This window comes from Sceloporus undulatus, chromosome 1 (genome assembly GCF_019175285.1).
Source record: "Sceloporus undulatus isolate JIND9_A2432 ecotype Alabama chromosome 1, SceUnd_v1.1, whole genome shotgun sequence".
Classification (NCBI taxonomy): Eukaryota; Metazoa; Chordata; class Lepidosauria; order Squamata; family Phrynosomatidae; genus Sceloporus; species Sceloporus undulatus.
The window spans coordinates 209,503,492-209,525,357 of NC_056522.1; the positions used below are offsets into that span (position 1 = coordinate 209,503,492).

The 21,866-nt window shown below is 40.5% G+C and overlaps 3 protein-coding genes across 9 annotated transcripts in view; 1 reads left to right on the forward strand and 2 right to left on the reverse strand.

Moving 5' to 3' along the window:
* Positions 1-1,258, reverse strand: part of UBR3 (ubiquitin protein ligase E3 component n-recognin 3) — a 126,140-nt gene extending 124,882 nt beyond the window's left edge. For all 5 annotated transcript variants that reach the window (XR_006100867.1, XM_042441445.1, XM_042441436.1 and 2 more), the window contains exon 1: positions 731-1,258. Coding sequence is in view for 4 of the 5 variants with exons in the window: in XM_042441445.1 (XP_042297379.1) it covers positions 731-1,209 (479 nt within the window). In the remaining variant the exon portion in view is untranslated. The remainder of the gene's footprint in view (positions 1-730) is intronic.
* METTL5 (methyltransferase 5, N6-adenosine) lies at positions 1-10,784 on the forward strand. 2 transcript variants are annotated; one of them, XM_042441487.1, is made up of 8 exons: positions 1-134; positions 4,325-4,447; positions 5,508-5,622; positions 6,729-6,910; positions 8,406-8,488; positions 8,826-8,877; positions 9,541-9,590; positions 10,692-10,784. In XM_042441487.1, the coding sequence occupies exons 2-8, from the start codon at positions 4,339-4,341 to the stop codon at positions 10,749-10,751; spliced, it is 651 nt and encodes a 216-aa protein (XP_042297421.1). In that variant the 5' UTR covers positions 1-134; positions 4,325-4,338; the 3' UTR covers positions 10,752-10,784. The 2 variants fall into 2 exon arrangements, with proteins under 2 accessions (XP_042297421.1, XP_042297413.1); XM_042441479.1 differs by lacking the exon at positions 1-134 and adding an exon at positions 3,354-3,397.
* SSB (small RNA binding exonuclease protection factor La) overlaps positions 8,369-21,866 on the reverse strand; it is a 24,085-nt gene continuing 10,587 nt past the window's right edge. For both annotated transcript variants that reach the window (XM_042441458.1, XM_042441466.1), the window contains exons 3-12: positions 21,490-21,593; positions 19,836-20,010; positions 19,184-19,291; positions 18,993-19,093; positions 17,340-17,411; positions 17,213-17,255; positions 14,387-14,527; positions 12,689-12,875; positions 11,700-11,828; positions 8,369-10,888 (exon numbers count right to left, since the gene is read on the reverse strand). In XM_042441458.1, coding sequence (XP_042297392.1) covers positions 10,788-10,888; positions 11,700-11,828; positions 12,689-12,875; positions 14,387-14,527; positions 17,213-17,255; positions 17,340-17,411; positions 18,993-19,093; positions 19,184-19,291; positions 19,836-20,010; positions 21,490-21,593 — 1,161 coding nt within the window. In that variant the 3' untranslated portion in view covers positions 8,369-10,787. The remainder of the gene's footprint in view (positions 10,889-11,699; positions 11,829-12,688; positions 12,876-14,386; positions 14,528-17,212; positions 17,256-17,339; positions 17,412-18,992; positions 19,094-19,183; positions 19,292-19,835; positions 20,011-21,489; positions 21,594-21,866) is intronic.

Consider the following 21,866-nt stretch of genomic DNA (forward strand, 5'->3'; position numbering starts at 1 on the left):
TGGGAACCAGGCTAGTCAGTCCATGGCAAACCTCCTCCGAACAAACCTCGCCAAGAAAGAAACTAGAGTAGGTTCACCTTAGGGCCGCCATAAGTCAGAAAGGACTTGAAGGCACACAACAACAACAACAACAGGTGTGTCCATGTGTGTATATCTATATATATGTGTGTGTGTGTGTGTGTTTCTATCTATCTATATATGTGTGTGTGTGTGTGTGGGAGACTGTTTTGGTCCTTCTGAAGTTTGGGGTGCTCTTGCCTGAGCCTCCAGGTGCCTTAACCTCAAAGGAGGACAAGGCACCGCAAAATGGAGGACGCTCAATGAAAAGGGGGGGGCATTTCGAAAGAAAATCTCAAAAGACTCGTCTAAGTATGAATCTATGCTCCTCAGTCATGCTCAAGATGGAGGGCCTTTTGGGATTCCTGCTGGGCAGAAGAAGGCTGAAACCGAGGGACATGCCTGGATCTGCTTGACCCGGGGTGGCCACTGGTCCTCACCGCAAAGGAGGGCATGGCTAAATACAAGGCTAGAAACACGCCGACGGAAATTTAAGTCCTGCTTCTGATTCCATCTCGAAATGGAGGGCAGATGAAGGAAAAGGGAGGCCGCGGCCAGAAGGGAGGCTAAGCAGGCCTTCATGGAAGTACAGTATGGATTCCCCAGACGGAGGGCCTGAGCATCCCCCCGCAGCCTCCTTGGCGCCCGCCCTGTCCCCAGGGAGCCTACCCACCCCTCGTGGCGCATGACGTTCCCGTCCCCGCAGTCGCAGGCGCCGCCCGCCTGGCTGCGGAACATGTTGTAGTCGTGTCCGGCGTGGTCCCCGAGGTGGAAGCACTCCGCGCAGAGGCTCATGCAGGGGGAGATCCCGCACGTCCGGCACCGGTACGCCACGAAGTTGGCCGTCCAGACCAGGCCGCAGAGGGTGGCCGGGTCGTAGGCGCGCACCGACGCCACGAAGCCCTCCCACGGCTCCCCGCCCGACAGCAGCCACCGGCACCACGGCAGCGCCTCCGCCGGAGGGGCCTCGCCCGGAGACCACGGCGACGAGGAGGAGGAGGGCAGCAGCACGCGCTCCAGCAGCGCCCGGAGCTCCCCCGCAGCAGCTGCAGCCTCGCCGTCCTCGCAGCCTCCGGCGCTCAGCGCCGCCTTCAGCCGCGCAGCCGTGGCCCGCTGCTCCTGGGAGCTCCACTCCGCTGCCGCCGCTGCCATGGCGGACACACCGGCTATCGCTCCTGCCTCCCTCCCTTCTCACTCTCTTTCTCGCCTCTCCCTCCTCTTCTCGCGATAACTCCCTCCTCTCGTCGCCGCGCGCTGACGACACCACGGCGCCTCCCCTGACAGGCAGCCCCTTCACTCCCGTCGCCATGGCTACCCTAAGTCCCGCCCCCCACCTTCCCTCACTAGTACTGTGTGGAGACTGAGAGAGAGAGACCACGCAGAGAGCTCTCAGGCCTCACTGAACTACAAGACCCACAATGCAACAGGAGGAGACAGCCACAGCAGTCTAAGTGGAATAGCAGCACTATTAGTGCCGTGATGTGGGGACGTCTTTGAACCACAAGGCCCACAATGCAACAGGAGGCAGTCAAAGTAGAATACCAATGCTATAAGAGGATAGTTTGGTCATGTGACCACATTTTTACCGCATTACCCTCTTATAGTGCTGCTATTCCACTTTGACTGCCTCCTATAGCATTCTGGGGTTTGTAGTCCAGTGGACCTAAAAGCTCTCTGCTGAGGATTCTGAAACGCCCCCCCCTTAAACTTGAGATCCCAGAATGCAACAGGAGGCGGCAGCCAAAGTGGAATCGCACCAGTATAAGAGTGTGGTGTGGTAAATCTAGAGACCTCTTTAGCTGCCCTGGTTCAGTGCTGAGGAATCCTGTGAATTGTAGTTTGTTGTGGCACTAGGGCTCTCTCTGACAGAGAAGGCCAAATGTCTCACAAAACTACAGTTCCCTGAAATCCCTTAAGCTCTGCGGCCACAATAAACTACAATCCCAGGATTCCCTAGCACTGAGCCAGGGCAGGTAATGCGATCCCAAACTGGATTATTTCTGCAGTGTTTGGGCCAATCTGGCATATATAAAGGATTTAAAATTCAATTCGGTTAAAACACATAAAATGTAAACAATGAAGCTACAGTTAAAGGAGGGCATCCCCAGAGCAATCAACAGCAATACCAGGAACATATCTTGCCTGAATTTTCATGGCTGCCAGGGCAAAAGGAGAAACCTTGTGAGTTACCATTGTACTGTATTAGAATCTCAATAAGGCAGAATAGATCCCAGAAATTGGGTTTTAGGTTCAGAATATAACGAACAAGAAAACAAATAAATGCTTCTGAATTATACTCAATATGGAGGAAGTTTTTTGAAGGCTGAAATGGAGGACATGTCCTGGAAAAGGAAGAGGATGTCTGGTCAACCTGGACAAGGGACACCATAGACTCATAGAGTTGGAAGAGACCGCAAGGGCCCTGATCCAGTCCAGCCTCATTCTGCCATGCAGGAACTCTCAATCAAAGTACCCCCATTGACAGGTGGCCCTCCAGCCTCTGCTTAAAGACATCTAAGGAAGGAGACTCCACTACAATCTCTGAGGAAAGTGTGTGTTCCACTGTCGAACAGCCTTTACTCTCAGGAAGGTCCTTCTAATGTTGAGGACCTTCAACAACTCTGAGTCCTGTTCTCTGAAGCTGCAGAAAACAAGCTTGCTCTCTCCTCAATATGACATCCCTTCAAGTATTTAAACAGGGCTATCATATCAGCTCCCTAAGGCGTTCCTCATAGAGCATGGTTTCCTTCACCATTTTAGTTGTTCTCCTTTGGACACGCTCCAGTTTCTCAATGTTCACCAGGGGATGGAAGCCCTATTTCAGGGAGAAGAAAAGCCACCACGGTTAAGTGGCTTGACTTTTGGACTACAGCTCTGAAGACCAAGGTTCAGTTCCCCATTCAGCCATTAAATCCAGTGAGTAGCCTTGGGCAAGTCACACTCTCTCGGCCTTATAGGCAAACCTATAACTACCAGGATTCCATAGGCAGGAGCCTTGGGCATTAAAGTGGTATCAGATTGGATTGTTTCCTCGGTGTGGCAGCAGCCCTAGAGATCAGGGAGGAGGATTCAGTCCACCATGGAGTCAGAGTTCTCAGACCTAAAGCAGCTTCTTCCAAAGAGGCCTGAGTGCAAAAGGTGCCTAACACCAGCCTTGGTGGGTCCTGTTCCTCCTGCTTCCAGCAGAGGGCGCCAAAGGCACAGCTGAGTCCTTGCTCAGAGTTGGCTAGAATGCCACCTAGGAACCAAAAGACAGGGGTCTTCGTTTCCCTCCTGCAAGGGGGAAGGATTAAACGTTTGCACAAACCGGAAGTGGCATTTCTGGGAAGCTGCAGGAAAGGTAAAGGCTGAGGATGCTTTATACATTTGATGTGAAACATTGGGAGGCCTACCTTTAAAGACCTCCAAGGAAGGAGACTCCACTACACTCCGAGGAAGGAGATGTGTTCCACTGTCAAACAGCCCTTACTCTCAGGAAGTTCCTCCTAATGTTGAGGTGGGATCTCTTTTCCTGTAGCTTGCATCCATTGCTCCGGGTCCTAGTCTCTGGAGCAGCAGAAAACAAGCTTGCTCCCTCCTCAACATGACATTCTTTTAAACAGGGCTGTCATATCACCTCTTAACCTTCTCCAGGCTAAACATCCAGACTTTTCACCATTTTAGTCGCCCTCCTTTGGACACATGGCTCCAGTTTCTCAATGTCCTTTTTTAATTGTGGCGCCCAGAACTGGACACAGTATTCCAGGTGGGGCCTGGCAAAGTAGAATAGGGTGGCACTATTATGTCCCTTGATCTAGATACTATACTTCTATTGATGCAGCCTAAAATCGCATTGGCCTTGTCAGCTGCCGCATCACACTGTTGACTCATGTTCAACTTGTGGTCTACTTGGACTCCTAGATCCCTTTCACATGTAGTTTCATTCAGCCAGGTGTCACCCATCCTATATCTGTGCAAAGGAATTGAATAGAAAGATTGCTGCTGTTCTTCTCTGTTGCGTGATGCAATGTCTTATATTTTTAATTTAAATATCTTGTTCTGCGCTCATATTTTTAAACAGTCCTTGATGAAACTGCACTAAATAAAACAAACAGGAGAAGTAGAATGAAAGTAGAACAGAGTGGGAACAAACCGTAGAAATAGAAACTATTTTTGGGGTTTACGCTAAAATGTAATGATTAGAAAATAATAATTAGAAAAATAATAATTAGAAAATGCCCATGTTTTAATTCCTGTGCACATCTGACAACAAACATATCTTTTCAAGCTTCAACTATAAGCATGAAGAAATTAAAGCTTAAAGAACTTGAAAGCTGCCTTCAACAGGTTGATTCTTTTGAGAATCCAAAATTGCAGCTTGAACAATATCCAACACGGCCACACATTGCAGGTAAATCTAATTATTCTGTTTATTTTCTAAATAATATGAGTCTGTCATATGAATTTTAACAAGCTAATTCCAATAACTATTCTAATTCTGTATGTTACAGTAACACTCCTAATACCTAAATATAACCACAGTGGTTAATCTATAGAGTGTAGATCAGGACTAGTTTTTCTGGAAGAGTCATAAAAGTTAAGAGTTTAACAAACATTCCTGAAACAGACATCTTACAAGACTTTCTTGTTGTGGTGCTTACTTGCTTTGCTGCACAGCATTTGCTATGCATCTTTTGTCTGGGCCTCTGAGATTTTTTTTTTTTTAAAGATTACTTACCTTACAGTTGTATTGGTAAAAATGGTCTTACCTGCTTTAAGATTGATCATAAGGGGCATTTGGATGCCTATAAGATATTGCTTTAATGAATGTAAGGGAAGGGTCAGACCACCTTAAATTAATTTCAGTTGTGTGTGCGCACATGTGCCTTCAAATCTATGCTCAACTTATGGAGACCCCATGAATTTCATAGGGTTCTCTTAGATAAGGAATGCTCAGAGGTGTTTTTGCCAGTTCCTTCCTCAGAAATATAGCCTACAGCACCTGGTATTAATTGGCGGTCTACCTTCCAAATATTAACCAGGGCTGATGCTGCTTAGATTCCAAGATAAGACAGGGTCCAGTGTCTTTTAAGGGTACAATTTGCCCTAATTCTGTTGCCAGTCTTTCTTCCAGGATGGCCCCTTCCTTGCTCTCCTTTCAGCGGCAGATAAAAACATTTTTGTGCTGTCAGACTTTTTCATACTGACAAGGGTTGGGCTTTTTAGATGTTAAGGTCTGCATAGAGTTTTAACATATTTTACATTTTAAAGCATAGCTGTCTTAAGTTTTAAAATTGTCAAATTGTTTTTTAAAATTTATATTTATACATTTTAATGCTTTTGTATTGTTTTTAAATTGTATTGTTTTAAATTTGCTGTTCGCCGCCTTGAGTCCCTATAGGGGGAGAAAGGCAGGATATAAGTGAATATAATAATAATAACAACAACAACAATTCATCTTTGTTCCCAAGCATGTATGCTTTATACAATCCACAATACCTTTGATGATATTGAAAACAAGATTGTTGCAGACCTTGGATGCGGTTGTGGTGTGCTGAGCATTGGAAGTTCCATGCTGGGAGCAGGGTAGGTGCCTGTGTGTGTGTGTGTGTGTGTGTGTGTTGTTGTTTTTTTTAAGTCTAAAGGAGAGGGATTTGGTTCCTATGTAGATATTTTGATATCCATTTACTAACTCTCTCTTTTAATGTCTTTTCATATATATTGAAATAACAATAAAGTATTAAACTCAAATTTAGAGGTTAATTGTCTGGTCTTATTAAGGTGCATGCAGTTTCAGAGGCTTGTATGCCTCATTGGCTGGGATAGAAACTGCAAGCATAAATGAGATGGTATTCTAATATTAGTTTTCTACTTTGAGTAGAATGCACATCCCTGGGTAAATTCAAATAGGCAGGTCCTCTCTATGAATGTAGGACCTCTGAATTCATAGGACCAAAACTGCATTGATCATCCTTACTGATTGAGGTTTAGATAATGTGCAATATGAACCATTTTGTACAGTATGGTTGTTCTTCCTATAAACCTAGAATTAGAGGAGAAATATCCTTTTGTTGCCTATATTTTGTAACCATACAGAATTGCATTGGGCTTTCTGACCAATGGTATATAAATCCCCTTTGTCCTCTTTGACACAAAAAATATTCATAGGTGCAACCTAGATAGATATTTAGTATCATATTAATACATGTAGTAGCACATTTTAAGTACCGTATATACTCATGTATAAGTTGAGGTCAGGTTTTGGGGCCAAATTTATGGATTTTAGCCCTGACCCGTGGATAGATCGAGGGCAAAACATGGAGGCTTCTTCAGTTTGTGTATGTGTGCGTATAGCAAGAGAGACTCTCACTGTTCCTTTTATTCATCGTTTCAGCTTGTTTCAGGCAGACGCAGAGTCGGGAGGGGGACTCAGCAATATCAATCAAACACCCAGAACTCTTTCTGCTTGGCTCTTTCTTGCTAAACTCCTCTCCACACTAAATGGAGAAATCTGAAAGAGCTGCTATCACATTTCCATAGTGACCCATAAATAAGTCAACCTGGGATTTTGGGGTCAATTTGTGGGTGTACCAGTAAATTTTTTAGACTTATAGACAAGTATATACTGTAGTAATCTATAGTATGTCTTAATAAGGTTTCTGCTAATTTTTTAAAAAATTATCTCTTCCCAGGTTATGTGTAGGATTTGATATAGATCCTGACGCTTTAGAAGTATTTAGCAGAAATGCTGAAGAATTTGAGCTCACAAATGTTGATATGCTTCAGTGCAACATATGTTCTTTGCCTGAAAAAATGCCAAAAACATTTGACACAGTTATTATGAATCCTCCATTTGGAACTAAGCACAATAAAGGTTAGTAATCCTTTCATCATTGGGAAGTAACCTCATCCTGGAGCTCTTTTCAAAGCTTTCCTTGTCAGAAGACAGTGCACTTTCTTTTCTAATGACAAGGTAAATGGGGGAGGGGAAGCTTGAAGGATCTTAAGTTATTCAGTGTCTGTACCCACCAGAAATCACTCAGCAAAATGTTTTGGCTAACTACACTTCTCAGTAATAGATTCGAGTTCTTTCAGATACAAGACTGAGCAGCTTCTGGCCCCCTCCAATTGTTGTTGAACATCAGTTCCCAAGACCCCTCAACAAGCCTTGCCTACCTGTCTTCATGTCTAATACAAAGCTTTTTGGTTTCACTTGGAAATTGAAAGATTCTATAATCCTCTTATCAGTCTTGTTTTCTCCAAGTACAGAAATCCAATTACTACTTGTGTCATTCTCCACACCTGTTATTGCTCTGCTTCAAATTCTTATTTTACTTATAGAGATACTGAACAGTTACTAGAAACATTATCCTAAACAAAAGTTATGAAAACATAATTCAGAAGGAAGTGCAAACCTATTATGAACATGTGCCAGCTATAATTTATTAGGATTATGTAGAACCCTCTTCTATCAGTAGAAGTGCATTTCTACTTAAGAGAATCGTCTGCTGGTTGATCTCGAGATCTGCCAGCAGAGCAATCCACTGGCTATACTGATAAGATAGGAGTTTAGAAGGGGTGGAGGAAAAATGCCAAATCCAAATCTCCTGTAGCCCATAATACTGGCACAAAGTTAGGCCAGGATGAGGGTAGCCCTAAGGAATTTCCACACACCCTGGTTTGGGTGGTGTTTGAATTCAGCACATCTTCAGCTTGCCATTTACCATCTTGTCAGTTAGGAACGTGCTCTTATTACTGTTGGGGGGGGGGGGGAGCTGGCAAAGCTAAACATTCAGATTTACTGTACTTTATTTAATTAGTCGTATAGTGGTGAAAACAGAGACAAGTCTAAATAAAACAGTTCTTTCCAAATAAAATTGAATTGTGAAAAGTTGCCAACTTTCATGAACACCAAAACGACAACATTTAAAATCTGTTTCATAGAATCATAGAGCTGCTGGAGACCTCAGAGGCCATCCAGTCCAATTCCCTGCCATAGATGGCCATCCAGTCTCTGTTTCAAAACCTCCAGAAAAGGTGACTCCACCACCATCTGAGAAAGTGTGTTACACTGTCAAATAGCTCTTACTGTCAGGAAGTTCTTCCTAATGTTGAGGTGGAATAGCTTTTCCTGCCATTTCAATCCATTGCTCTGGGTCCTATTCTCTAGAGCAGCAGAAAACATCCTTGCTCCATCCTCAATATTGCATCCCTTCAAATATTTAATACTTACTCATTACTATTCCATATTTATTCATTACTATAATAATACTTTTTAAGACAATTATGTGCATGAATGACAACAGTCATACGTAAAAGATTACTAAAAAAGTTAGTCTCAAAACTGAAGCAAATCTTTATTTTCATAGGTATGGATATGGCTTTTCTGAAAACAGCACTGCAAATGGCGAGAACAGCTGTATATTCATTACACAAAACTTCAACCCGGCAAGTACGTTTTTAAGCATTTTATGATTTTGCATGTATTCTCAGGGCTCAGTAGGATGAGAACTCATGAGCAGTTTGAGGAGCACAGACATGGAACATGGTGACATAACTGGTTATGCTGCAATAGTTTATATTTAGGATTATTCCTTTTTGGTTTGGGTTTAGGGCTTTCTTTTTGGTTTAGATTTAGGATTATTTATTTTTGGTTGCAATTGGAGCAATTCTATTTTAAAAGCAGAAGGAGGGTGTTATCACCAACTCCTACTTCAATTCAAAAGAAGCTGGGCATAATTCTGCTGGTGTCAAGATGCCCACTAATTATTTTGCACTTCATTGCTTAGCATATTCAGAAGAAAGCAGATGAATGGAAGGTGAAGATGGAAGTTTTAGCAGGTAAGAACTAGTTGTTCATATTTAGGTCTGCCTTGAATGTATGTGATACCATTCTCTGCTGAAGGTTTGTTGATAAGTGCTTAGATGGGAGGCTGTACTGAAGCCCAACAAAAGCTGTTCTGCAGAAGTAAATAATTTCAATTTGTTAAAATAAGTGGAATAGCTGTTATATAGGATTATGCAGAAAATGTGTTTTTACTCAGGCTGCCTTACAATAATTATTATTCATGAGTTGTTGTTTTTTTTAAGAACTTGCATGTCGAAACTTCTGAAAATCATTTTGTAACAGCTGCATAGATGTTTGCCTACTTACACTATCATTTAGCAGAGCAGGTAGCGTTAAATGTTTTGAAATATTCACATTTTAAAAACTGTTCCCATTGAATTTCTGCATAACAAAACACCGCAGGTAGCTTTCCTCTGTACTGTAGGCATATATTTTGTTCTCATTCTCTCAATAGCACAGAATAAATGCCCCCACATAGCAAAACATTCAAATAGGACAAACCTGTCTCATCTTCCTATTCATGTTTCCAGCTCACTTGTTTTATTTCATCACTACTCAAAAGCATTTGGTGCTTACCAGAGACACAATACCAGTGTTTAATACCACTAATGTGCATATCACCTGCACCTTAACCACTTCTGTTTCATTTTTTAAAGAACTGAGATATGACCTACTGGCATCATATAAGTTTCACAAGAAGAAATCAGTGAGTATGAAACCACTTCTAAATAAAGACAAAAATATGAATTTGTACCTTAACAACTGAACTGTGTAGAAAAGATGACCTGTGATCATTTTTAAGCTAGGGCTATATCTGCCCTCTTAACTGCCCTGCAGAAGTCCCTCAGAATATGGTCTCAATTTTAACTACAAATTTCAAACTGGACATAAGTTTGAAGTATAGTATCTCTTGGTCTTTAATCGCTTCAGAGTCAGGAACCACTGAATCCAACATGTAGTATTAGATTTTTGTCATCTTCACCTATCCTTCTGATCTCTTAAAAGCGGGGGGGGGGGGGTGTGTGGAAATCATGTGGCCCTCCAGCCAGTGTTGAGGCAGGGTTGAGTCCCAGAGCATCCGGAGAGCTGCATGATTCCCATTTTTGTGGTAGTATAAGCAAATACAAGCAGCTTCCTTAACCACCAGTGGAAGGCAAATAGTGTGCAAAGTATCAAGGAATATCAGTGGTGGTGGTCTAATCTCTGCTTATCCATGACCTTTAAAACATGGGCACAACCACATATAGTTTTATTACAGAAGGATACAAATCTGGTATGCCAAGGATGGGTATATGACTCTTAATCTTAAAGCTCAAGATGAGATACTTCAGCACTACCAAAGATGCAGAGTATTATGCCAATTCTCTATTTACTAATAGGAAAAAAGTTGTTTCTCTAGACAGAATAAAGACATCTTCTGTTATTATGGTACAAAGGAAAAGTAGATGCATATCTTAACTAGGAGAACATTGGAAACCAATTTAGCCCTGAATTATTTGAACAAGATGACTGTACATAGTTGCTTTATTTTTTTAGTCCATCCTTCCATGAAACTCAAGGTGGTGATGTAATTTCATACATTAATTGTTCCACTTCTGCAACATATTAGTTCAGACAATTGTGTAATACGCAATATGTTGAAGTGTAATTCATACAAATTCATAGACAGTTGAATGAGGGGAATCAATTTCTTGAGCCCTTCCTTTTATCTTACTGTAAAATTAACTCTGAAAAATTGCCTGTTGAAATGAGCAAGTATTCCAAGGAAATAATCTCAAAAGATTCATGTTCTTCTTGGACTCTACAGGTGGACATCGAAGTTGATTTTATTAGATTCTCTTGTGACAAAGATGGAGGAATGACTTAAAACTTTTTAGAAGAATAAAAAATTCTTTTTGGAGTGCTATTCCTTATTTCCAGCTCCATTTTCTGTTTTTAGCTGCTTCGGGGCAGACTCTTCATGCTCAGCATCTTCAAGTGGCCTTTTCTTAGGACTTGTTGACTCTGCAAGATCAAGATCTCACTCAGTATTATGAAGTCAAACATGTTCTGGTGCCAATAAAGTACTAAAACAGTAAACTGTTCCATTTTACGGAACAGTATCAAATATTCTCCTTATTTGGACAAATAGCAATGTGATACCATTAAGGAATGTATATGACTTGATCTCTTGCCATTCAAGGTAAACTGTACTCATCCTATGGGAGAGCCAGATTTTAAAGGACTGTTTTCCTATAAGACAACCTCTAGATCTATTTGGACTGATGGGCTATAAGGATTATGGTTGCAAAAGAAATGTACAACAGATACAGGCCTTACCAATGTGATACTTTCTGGACTACCCATTTTGAGTGCGGCAGATGACGTGATGCATGCCAATCTTTAGGACTTTGCAATGTTTCCCATGCTGTAACAGCTCTGCCTATAACAACTAATATTTTGCTAACCCACTCCACAACCAAACTTAATATATTGACTTTTTTTCTAAAGGGCAAGGAGAAAGAAAAAGCAGTAATTTTCTTGTCAAGCTCTTTGAAGAATCAGAATGGTTTGTGCTGCTATCAGGAAAGCTAATAAATTTTTTGCTAAGACATTTGGACAATCAAGCTAAAAATGAAAAGATTCAGATGTAGAAGTATGGTCTTTACTCCAACCTGATATCATTTTATACTAGGAAGCTATGGTTAAAGCCAGAAAAATCCACCAACATTATTTTGAAAAAAGTCGTTTTACTCTTTTACAGTAACACTTCAGGGTACCGTAATGGATGTATGCATGCATTTAGAAGTTGATATCAGTGAAGAAAACAGCTTACCTGTTGTACCATTGTCTTCACCCTCCTCTTCGTCTTCACTCTCAAATTTTGTTTTCTTGCCTTGGAATTTCACTTTTCTGGCTTGTGCACCTTGAGGTCCTTTGCCACCTTTCCCTTTCCCTTTATAAACTGTCAAACAGGAGATGTACAACTTAAAATACCGTTATTCAGTTTAAGGGATTTACTGCAGTCTTATCTCAAAAAAAAAAAAAAAAAGATTAACTATTTTATACAGAATCAGAGCACTGGTCCAACTCATTCAGTATTGATTGCCTCATATTAGCAACAGTTCTTCATGGATTCAGGTAGGAATCTTTCACAGCCATACCTGAAAAGGCCAGGGATTGAACCAGGGATCTGTTTTCAATGTGTGTTCTACTTGTACTATTGAGCTCTTCCCAAGTATCTAGTGTATATGGCCAAATACTCAGACCAGCCCTCACAAGTAGATTATTTGCTATGACTTCAAAACATAGTGCCTGGGCAATTTTGCCCATTTAGCTGTCAACAATGAGAAATGAAGTTGCATTGGTACACAAGTGAATCAGTTTTGGGATTCCAAATACTTTCTTTACCACCTAAATACCCCTGTTTTCCAGTCTCTTTCACTGTGAGGCCCCAAAACATTCTTACTGTTGCAGAATAATCATTATTTCAGCTTGCCATTAAAACATTTGGTTCTGCAGTACAGCCTAATTCACCACCATGTCTGCAGCTCCTTCCCTGTAAGTTCAGAATCTGCCGCTCTTCCAGCACTAATCTTAGAACTTCTATCTTTCTGGGCAGCCAGCTGCTATTACTGCCCTGAAACAGAAACATACAAACGCTGGCCCTTCCATGGGCCACTAACAAATTCAGAGATGCTTCTAATACACATAACAATGTGGCTGTCTGAACAGGAACCCTACTTTAGGAAAATAGCCCCTTGTCCAAACTATGATACTCAGCTGTTAAGAATGCCAATACTGAAAACTAAAAGGGGAAATCACCTTTTCCTTTCCTTCTGTTTAACAATTCTTGCTGTCCCTCCATGATTTTTTTCAGTGCTTCTCTTGCCCCATCTCCTTCAAGCACTTCCCATGTAACATCTTTGCCTCGCAGCTGCAAATTCCCATTATTTGCTTCTTTGGCTTTGTCCAGTATCTCTTTTGCACCACTCTTGAACAAGATAATCCCCTGCAGGGTAAAAGAAAATTTGAATCAATGCAGGAATCACTCAACTTGCTTTCAGCCAGTTCTCTATGATGAGGAACTGCCCCCCCTACCCCCACAAAATGATGGCTTCCCACACATCTGCCACCTGAAGAACAAGTGATTGGCAGCTGAAAATTGCAAGTAAGCCATTTGAGATGTTAACACAAGCTATTCCATGAATACTCCTCCCTTCCTACTTGATTTCATTTATTTAGTCAATGTATACTGTTCAGCTGGGGACAGGACAACTATTTACTACTGTTTAGTTTCAGAACATGACCTGAAGAAAGCCATGTGTAGGTAACTGTTCACAAATTATTCTGTCCTAAACAGCATTCCCCATTTCCCTTGAAAATAGATGATTGGCTTCAGGAAGCCATGAAGAAGGATTTATTCATGGCAGTATCTTATAAAACAGGGATGGGCATGCTCCAGGATCTGAAGGAGAGCACCTCTCAATTTTGGGCTCTTCTAAAGGACTGAATGGCATCATCCTGGCCACCATTCTGGGTGACCAGAAGGGATAATGCATCACTGCTAGCTGTTTGGATGGGTTTACTGTTTGGGGGTGAAACAGCATGCTGTGATCAGAAGATTTTTCAACTGAAAAAACAGTAGAACCATCAGAACGGAAAATCTTTGGGGGTCAGCATGGATACTAAAGATGGCACTTGATCCTACAGGGCCACATGTTGGGTAGACAATTCCCACAAAGCTGTTGTGAGAACAGCCAGCAGCAGTAGAACTACTGTATATACAAAATTTATTCTATAGAACACTGCTGATGCGGTAAGCCTATGGCCTGAACCCAGTGTCATGATAGTGATACAGTGCCAGCACAAGATAACTTTCTTCCCTTTCCTCCTGGAGCCCTCATCCCACAACAACAATACCAGTACCACCATCTCCAGAGGGATTCTTAGCCTTTTGAAACAAGTTTTTGGGAAGTGGAAGCAGAGATCACTTCTCAATTCTGAAAGATGCAGTTTGAGCCACAGAAATCCACCTCTAGATTTATACCTATAGGTTTTAACACTCATGAGTAATCTGGGGACCTCCCGATATTGACCATAATTGTTCTAGGCAGCACAGCCACTGATGAAAAACAATGAGTCAAACAACATCTAGAGGGTCCCACATTCTCCATCCATGACTGAAAAGCTCTTAGCTATTAATTAATCACTATCATTTCTTTAAATTTTACAACTGCATTTCTAATTCTATCTATTATACAGATTAGAAGGGCAAGCAAAAGCCATTTACTCCAGCAAGCTTTACATTCCAGATTTTTAAACGATCTAGGATGAATAGAAGCCAAGAAAGTTTGGGTGTGACAAGTTCTGTTATGATTTCATCTTTACGGTATTGTTGGTAGATTTAAAACAGAAAAGTTATAATAAGAGAAAGTGCCTTGGACCCTGTAAAACCTGAAAACTTGCTCCAATTGATTAACATTTCATCATCTTACAAATACTGCAGTAATCCAATCTGACCTCTTTTGCACCCCGGACAAAGTCTGCCCATTTGATTTCACCATGATCAGAGAAAACTTCATGGAGATCTTCTCGACAAGTCTGATCTTCCAGGTCTCCAGAGAATTTCAGCAAGCATCCCTTCTTCTCCTCCAGGGATTTCTTTAAGGGAGGGAAAAATTGTTTTAGCTAAGCCAGACAGGTACTGTATATCTTTTGAGTATCATAGGAAAGAGACTCGTACATCTTTCCAGAACTTTGACAAGGAGAGAGAAGTCTGAAGAAGAAAGCCTGCTCTACATGGCCAGGCTACAAAAGTGATGTGTAATCCTGGAGGAACCTTTGTACAATGAAAAGGCTTCTTCAGACTGCTCTCTCTCTTCAGTGGACGGCATGGGAGGGGTTCTCCAAGTATTGCCCTGTCCTCTTCATCCATACATTAGACTGATATGAAGAACAACACCTGAAGGGATCTCCCTATCATTGTATCTTCATCTCTGTGCTGTACAAACAGCTGAGGAAGAGCCAATTTTTCATATAGAGTTGGAAGTAATTTATTACAAACAATGTTGCTTGCAATTATTTCCTCAGTAACTATGGTATAAATGCATTATATGATTTCATTACTTTGGCAGTGTCACTGTAATGGGTTTAGCCACTTCAAAGGTTACAGAGGCCCACTTTGGGTTCTGATGACGAGCAAAGTGTGTTCTGTAGCTTGTAGCATTCCAATGTTGTTTTTTTACATAATTAGAAACCACCTATTTCAATTAGTTTTGAAATGTGCCTAGTAGTAATGAGACCTTTCCATAAACCATCAAATGCTACAGGTTTGACTCAGTAGTCCTCCTATTAGGGCTGTACGCATCTACCCATACATGAACTGTATGGGTTTTATTATTGTAGCAGGCTCTAGTGATGTTTAATTTAATTAAGACTGGGCTGAACTTGGAAAAGTTACTTCTGGGAGTGCAATTCTCAGAATTCCCAGTCAAGCCATAAAATAAAGTTATAAAAAAAGCAGGCACCACATAAATAAAACTTCTGAAGTAGTAATGACCAGGATCACCAAGATCAATTTAGTCTTGAACTCAGACCAGAATGGGTCTAGATACTCCATATCCTGCAAGATTTTTTTTGCAAAAGGGCTGTTCATAACTAGGAGGCAGTTGGGAGAAGCTTCTTCAAAAGTTTTTGCATTATCATAGCCAGCATTACTTCCTCACACAAAGAAGCATTAAAAACTCTGTCCCTTCCACAGTCCTAATAACCCATGGGTCAGGAAAATGGATGGATGTCCACATCTTCATATCCCATCAACTGAAATAAATGTGGGTGAGGTGGAGTCCACTACAGGTTTATGAAGGTACCAGCATACAAGTGGCTGGATCAAGTGAAAGTAGGCTTTCATATTTTATTTTATATGTATACTCCGCCCTTCAGAAAAGCTCCACTGGACAGGAGTTGGAAGGTATGATGCAAGCAGTAAAGGTCACAATCAGAGTTGACGTCCAACAACATCTGAGGAGCCATGTTTAGAAACCTCTGCTCTAACATAATCATATCAAGCAGAACATAATCATATTCAATCCACAATATAGAATGTATCCAGGTGTGATTTAAACAGGAAAGCCAGTTTCACCTAGAAGAATGATACTCACTAGGAAATGTAATGTTAAGACACCAATGGAAGCAACTAACTTTTGGAAGTTTGGCAAAATGTTTATGGATATATGACCTCCTTATTTTAAATTAAACCTCACTGTTTAAAGAAACTTGAAAGAGAAAAGATAGTTACGAAGCCTTATTCATTTGGCTACCCAGGTTTGTATGACAATCTTTTTGATCTCTGTCACCAGAATATTTTTCACAGTATAGCCTAGTGGATACAAGAAGGCAGATTTGTTTTCTGTGTCCTGCTCTAATATAGCTCTAGCAGGTTCATAATAAGCACATATAAATAGTACTTAAGAGCTAAGCATCCAGCACTTAAAATTTCTAAAAGGAAAAAGGACATCAAGTCTCATGTCCACTACAAACATTTCCATCCTCTTCCATCTTCTTATCTTTGAGGGCAATCTGTAGTCACAGCAGTGGAAGAGAAATGCAGATTAACCTGCAAAATGAGCACTGTACTGGTACAGTCGGCCCTTATACACGGATTTTTTATACACGGATTCAAGCATACACGGTTTGAAAATGTTCTAAAAAAGTATAAATTTACCTTGATGTTCCATTTTTTATTAGGGACACCATTTTGCTGTGTCATTATACTTAATGGGACTTGAGCATACACGGATTTTGTTATACACGGGGGATCTTGGAACCAAACCCCAGCGTATAACAAGGATCCGCTGTATTTCATACACTCTAGGGTGCATCCACACTATAGAAACTATGCACTTTGAACCCACTTAACTGTCATGGCTGTATCCTACAGAATTCTGGGACTTGTAGTTTTATGAGGTACCAGCACTTTTGGGCAGAGAAGGCTAAAGACCTTGTAAAATTACAAATCCCAGGATTACATAGACTGGAGCTACAGCACTTAAAGTGGTGTCAAGCTGCATTATTTCTGCACTGCAGCTGCACCCTAGGTGGAGCCATGGCATACTGGCTTAGCTCTACCATTTATAGGGCTGGTATTGTTTTGGTGAAAGTCGGAGCTGAAGCATTTCCATTTATCTCATTGTTTTTCTAAGCCCAGGGCAGCAAAGTCCAGCCTTAGCTAACTGCTTTCCAAATCTTTATTCTGACACTTTCCTTCTTGTTACACAGAGGCATAGGCAAACAAATAGAAACAATACCAAATGGAATAATGTGTCAATGAAATCAAGAAGTATGTACCATTTCAGCATCTTCTGCTTGCTTCTGTTTTTCTTCCTTCTGCCTGTTACAAAAAGATGGTGAAGTCAGGTAAGTAAATATTGGCAAACAAGCAGATGCTAATTTCAAAATTCAAATTGCTACTTACTGTTTGGCCTTTGCTTTTGCTTCCAATTTGCTCCGCTTTCTGCCTTCATTCTTCTTTGCGAAGTAATCATCCCTGCATAGAATATAATCTAATTAAACCAATCAATTTTGGACTCCTATTTAAATAGAAAAATATGGTAGCATCCCTATGAAGTCTAACTTGTCACAACCAATACCTATACTCAGATGCACTACCAGTTACTGTTTAGAGAATAACTGTTGGTATGAGCTCTTCGTAATACTGGCCATCTGGCCTCCTTAAAGCACGATTAGGCTCTTATCCCTGTGCTAAATCTCCTCCATTTCTCAGCAAGAACTTTCTACTCTTATCTGTTTTCAGTCATAGCTGGTAGCAAAGGGCAGGAAGAATGAGCAAGAGAGGAGATACAAAAACATTAGCTCAAAGAGAATAAAAGGCCCCTTTGCCAAGACAAAAAAACCTGAAGCTTCAATAAGACCTTTTAGCCACAATCAGACAGGAAGTGCCCTGCACTAAAGTCAGCTGTAAGGTCTATACATTTATAGTTAGTACAAGCACACAGGATGACCATCCTTGTTGAGATGCAAATGGACTGTAAATTTCCTGGACTTTGAAAATCTCCCAGCCTGCAAAAGATGCCCTCCCATACCATCTTAATTAAGGACAGAAACAAGAGAATGTAGGCATCTTACTAACATGTCTAATGCATTTATTGGCCAATAAAGGTATCACTGTTTGGTGGATTTGTGTGAGAAAAATCAATTAGCAAAGTCGTGTTCCCATGGAGGAAAGCACTAGTAGTAAGTTCTGCAAGAGATGGTATCCATTCATTTCTTTTGTACATATCCTCAAGGACCATCTGCCCAGCCTATAAATTTTAGTCTCTTTAGAAGAATATTTTGGGATGGCCTTTTCTTTCTTTGATATCAGCCTCTAGGGTCACTAATGGTGTTCCTGTGTTTAACTGTGGCATATTGCTCAGTCTCGCATACCAGTTTTCCTGGCATCTCCTATATTTAATAACTTAATAAATGATATATCATGTAAGACTTTTTAAAAAAAAACTTTCTTAACATAACAATTGAAATATAACATTGTTGTTGTTGTTGTGTGCCTTCAAGCTGTTTCCAACTTATGGAGAACCTATCCTGGGTTTTCTTGACAAGATTTGTTCAGAGGGGCTCATCACTGCCTTCCTCTGAGACTGAGATAAAATGATTTGCCCAAGATCACTCAGTGGGTTTCCATTGCTGAGTGGGGATATGAACCTTGGTCTCCCACCCAGTGTCCGAGTCTAACAATCAAACCACTACACCACACTAGCTCTCTTAGGAACAAATAAAAGAGGAAATGGGGGCAAGAAGGCAGAATGTAAGTCAGGTTTAAATTCCTATTTAGTCATGAGGCTAACTTATTTCAATTCAATCCCAGTTTATCAGACTGATGCAGTCCACAGGGGGAGGGGGAGAAGAGACCATGTATGCTGGTCTTTGTGGAAGAACAAAGAAAAAACCTAGCAAGTGTATGAAAAGAAACCCAAGTGGATTCAGTAATATACAGGTGTTTGATGTACCAGATGACTAACATGTTCCCAACACTACTTCAAACTGAGTAGTCTATTCAGTCCAGTTCAGAGCCTTGCAAACTGAGATGTATAACAGAAGTCATACTCACCTGAAAAAGATAATCAGCTCTGTATCATTGTACTTTTGGTTTGGAATCTCAACAAAAGCCTTTGCAGATTCGACACTATCAAATACTGCGAATATGGATCCCTGGATGAAGAACAGTAGCATTTAATTATATCAATGAAATTGTTCCCTCCAAAAATTTAGAGCTGGCAAAATACTGTTTAAAGTAGTTACCTTAAAAGTTTTCTGAAGTGTCTTTCTCATCTGAATGTTTTCTACATTGGCTTTAGGATCTAGCCATTCTTTGATATCATCTAAAGTTGCATCTAGTGGAAACCCTTTCTGGAAAATTAGCATTTAGATAATTCCTTTAGTTAGCTAAATGTTTTATCATACAAACACAAAGATGCCAATAAAAACTTAAGGAAGTCCATTATTTGGGGCTCTAGGTAACTGCTTATGAACATTATTGCAAGGCAAAGAGAGAGCTACCAGCAGGTATCAAGAAAGAGATTTCAAGTACATAAGCCCAGTCATTGTTAAGACTGTAACAATAATTTTCATATTTGGGATTTTAAGAAACTTGGATTTTCTGAAAGCTTATCGGGGTCTTTGCTGAAACACAACTTGTCCAGCATCACTAGTTGTATCCGATGAGGAGCCAGGTAATTTTCTGGAAGGACAGGGAGATACATTTTCAACTGACAGAGGAGAACAAGGATATGCAACAGCCCTGATCTTACATGAAGCAGATATATCACACATAAACTTGGTGACATGCACTAAGAGAAAAATGGCACTAGCAGAAAAGTGTCATGTGCAACAAATATCCATAAAGACAGAATGTTTGAAATACACTGCAACAGGATATCTAATTTTCACTTACAATATACACAGATCTGCTTTTAATTGCATCCTTATATTGTTCAGTTACTTCAGGCAATGGTTTGTTTGGAGACCTTCGGATTTTAGTGTTATCTTCACTAACTTCCAGAAGTTCATTCCTTGATTTTTTTAATGCGCCAACTATTACATTAAAGTCTTTTGTAAGACGATTTAACCTAAAAAAGAAAGTAGCAAAATGGATCAAGAAAGAATGTCTGTCTGAAAGTGTTATCAGAATGAAATATAAACACAGAATGAAAATGATTCAGTTTCTTAAAACAAACAATAACCCACTTTAAACAGCTTGGGCTTGGAAAAGATACACTAAAATCTTTCCACGGTTTGTAGAGGCAACCTTTTCTACCTCCTCCTCCTTTCTCCAGTCACCTACTTACCAAAAATTTGATGACTGTTCCCTCCCCCAGTAGCCCTCTCTACGCCATCCCATATTATTTATGAGCACCCACCTCTCAAAGAAGCTTGAAAGGGGGTGGGAAATTTGTTGAGAAGACAAAAAGCTTTTCTTCTACTTTCATGAACTTCCTTAAGGATCTACCCTCTGAATTAAAGCCCTTCACTTATAGCCATTCTCTTATATAAACAATTTGTGTCCTTGGCATCAAGCTTAAAAATATGACTCAATGGTCATTTAAATACAGATAAATATTTGAGACAGTCGAACATGGACATTTACTTTCTATGCCATGGATAGACACTTTCTGCTAAACAATGAAAAGTCCCTGCTTCTAGGAAATTCTGAGCACACAAATATTAAGTATTCTCACACAGGACAAGTTTCTGAACACAGATTTGGATCCCCTGCACCAGTCGAATCAAATGTTGCTTCCACATCCCCTTTCCACCCTCTGTGGTGTTAATAACCTGCCCCTGTGAGTTTCACAATCCTCTAAAAGAGGCTTCTAGTTTGCGAGGTAGAGGGGAGATCAATGGTTCTGAAGGAAGCACTAACATCCAACAGAGATCCTGGCCTTGGTGTTTTCACAGTCTGATACAGAAAGCCAAATCAGAAAGCCTTGATCCCACAATTATTTCCCTAAGCAGAACTAAATTCTGTAGAAGCAAAAAACACAGGGACTGCAACTACAGTCATCCCTCCATATTTGCAGATTTGATATTTGCGGATTTGATTATTCACAGATTTTATTAATATGTTCTCTCTAGGACTGTCTAGGTCCTCCAGTGCAACTCTGTGGTCAACTTTAACTAAAAGTTGCACTGAAAGACCATTTGTAGCTACTCCAGTGCCATTCTATGGTCAGTGTATGTTGGACATTGACCACAGAGTTGCACTGGAGGACCTAGAGATTCCTAGAGAGGTGTCCTCTCAGGTAAAAAACATGTTTTTGTTATTTGCAGTTTTTCCATATTCACAGGGGTCTTGTTCCCCTAACCCTAGCGAATGTGGAGGGACAACTGTAGACTGTGCTCCCATACAGTAATGAACATGAAGATATGATATAACAGATAAGGTTTTGTTGTCACAGACAATTGGAATGCATGTTTAATAAACAAAAATGGTCAACATTTTTCTGATAGAATTGGAAATAAATCCAATTTGAAATGTAGATTTACCAAGCTTTTTTTTTTTTTTGTCCAACAAAGGTATGAGTTCACAATTTGGGCTTTAGATTTACCTGTTGAATTTGATTAGTGTTTCTAAAGTGACCCAGCCATCATCCAGTTTGAGCTGCTCCTGGAGAAATTTGTCCCGTGGCAAGTTGTGATCACCAAAGTAGTACTATGATACAAATTAGAATATAAACATTAGAACTAAGATGGCAACATCCCGTACTTCACTTGCCATTTTCTATCTGCTTAACTATTAAAACCATTTCTTGGTCTTTTATCTGCATTTAACGTACATGTCATATACACAAGTAAAAACCAGTTTTCTACAAACATTTCAAAACTCCATAAAGTAGTGTTCTTAGTCCCAAGAATTTTATATTTGAAGGTATTTGGTAAAGATTGAGGCCAGTAAATTAGTAGCACGGTAATTTTATTAAAAATA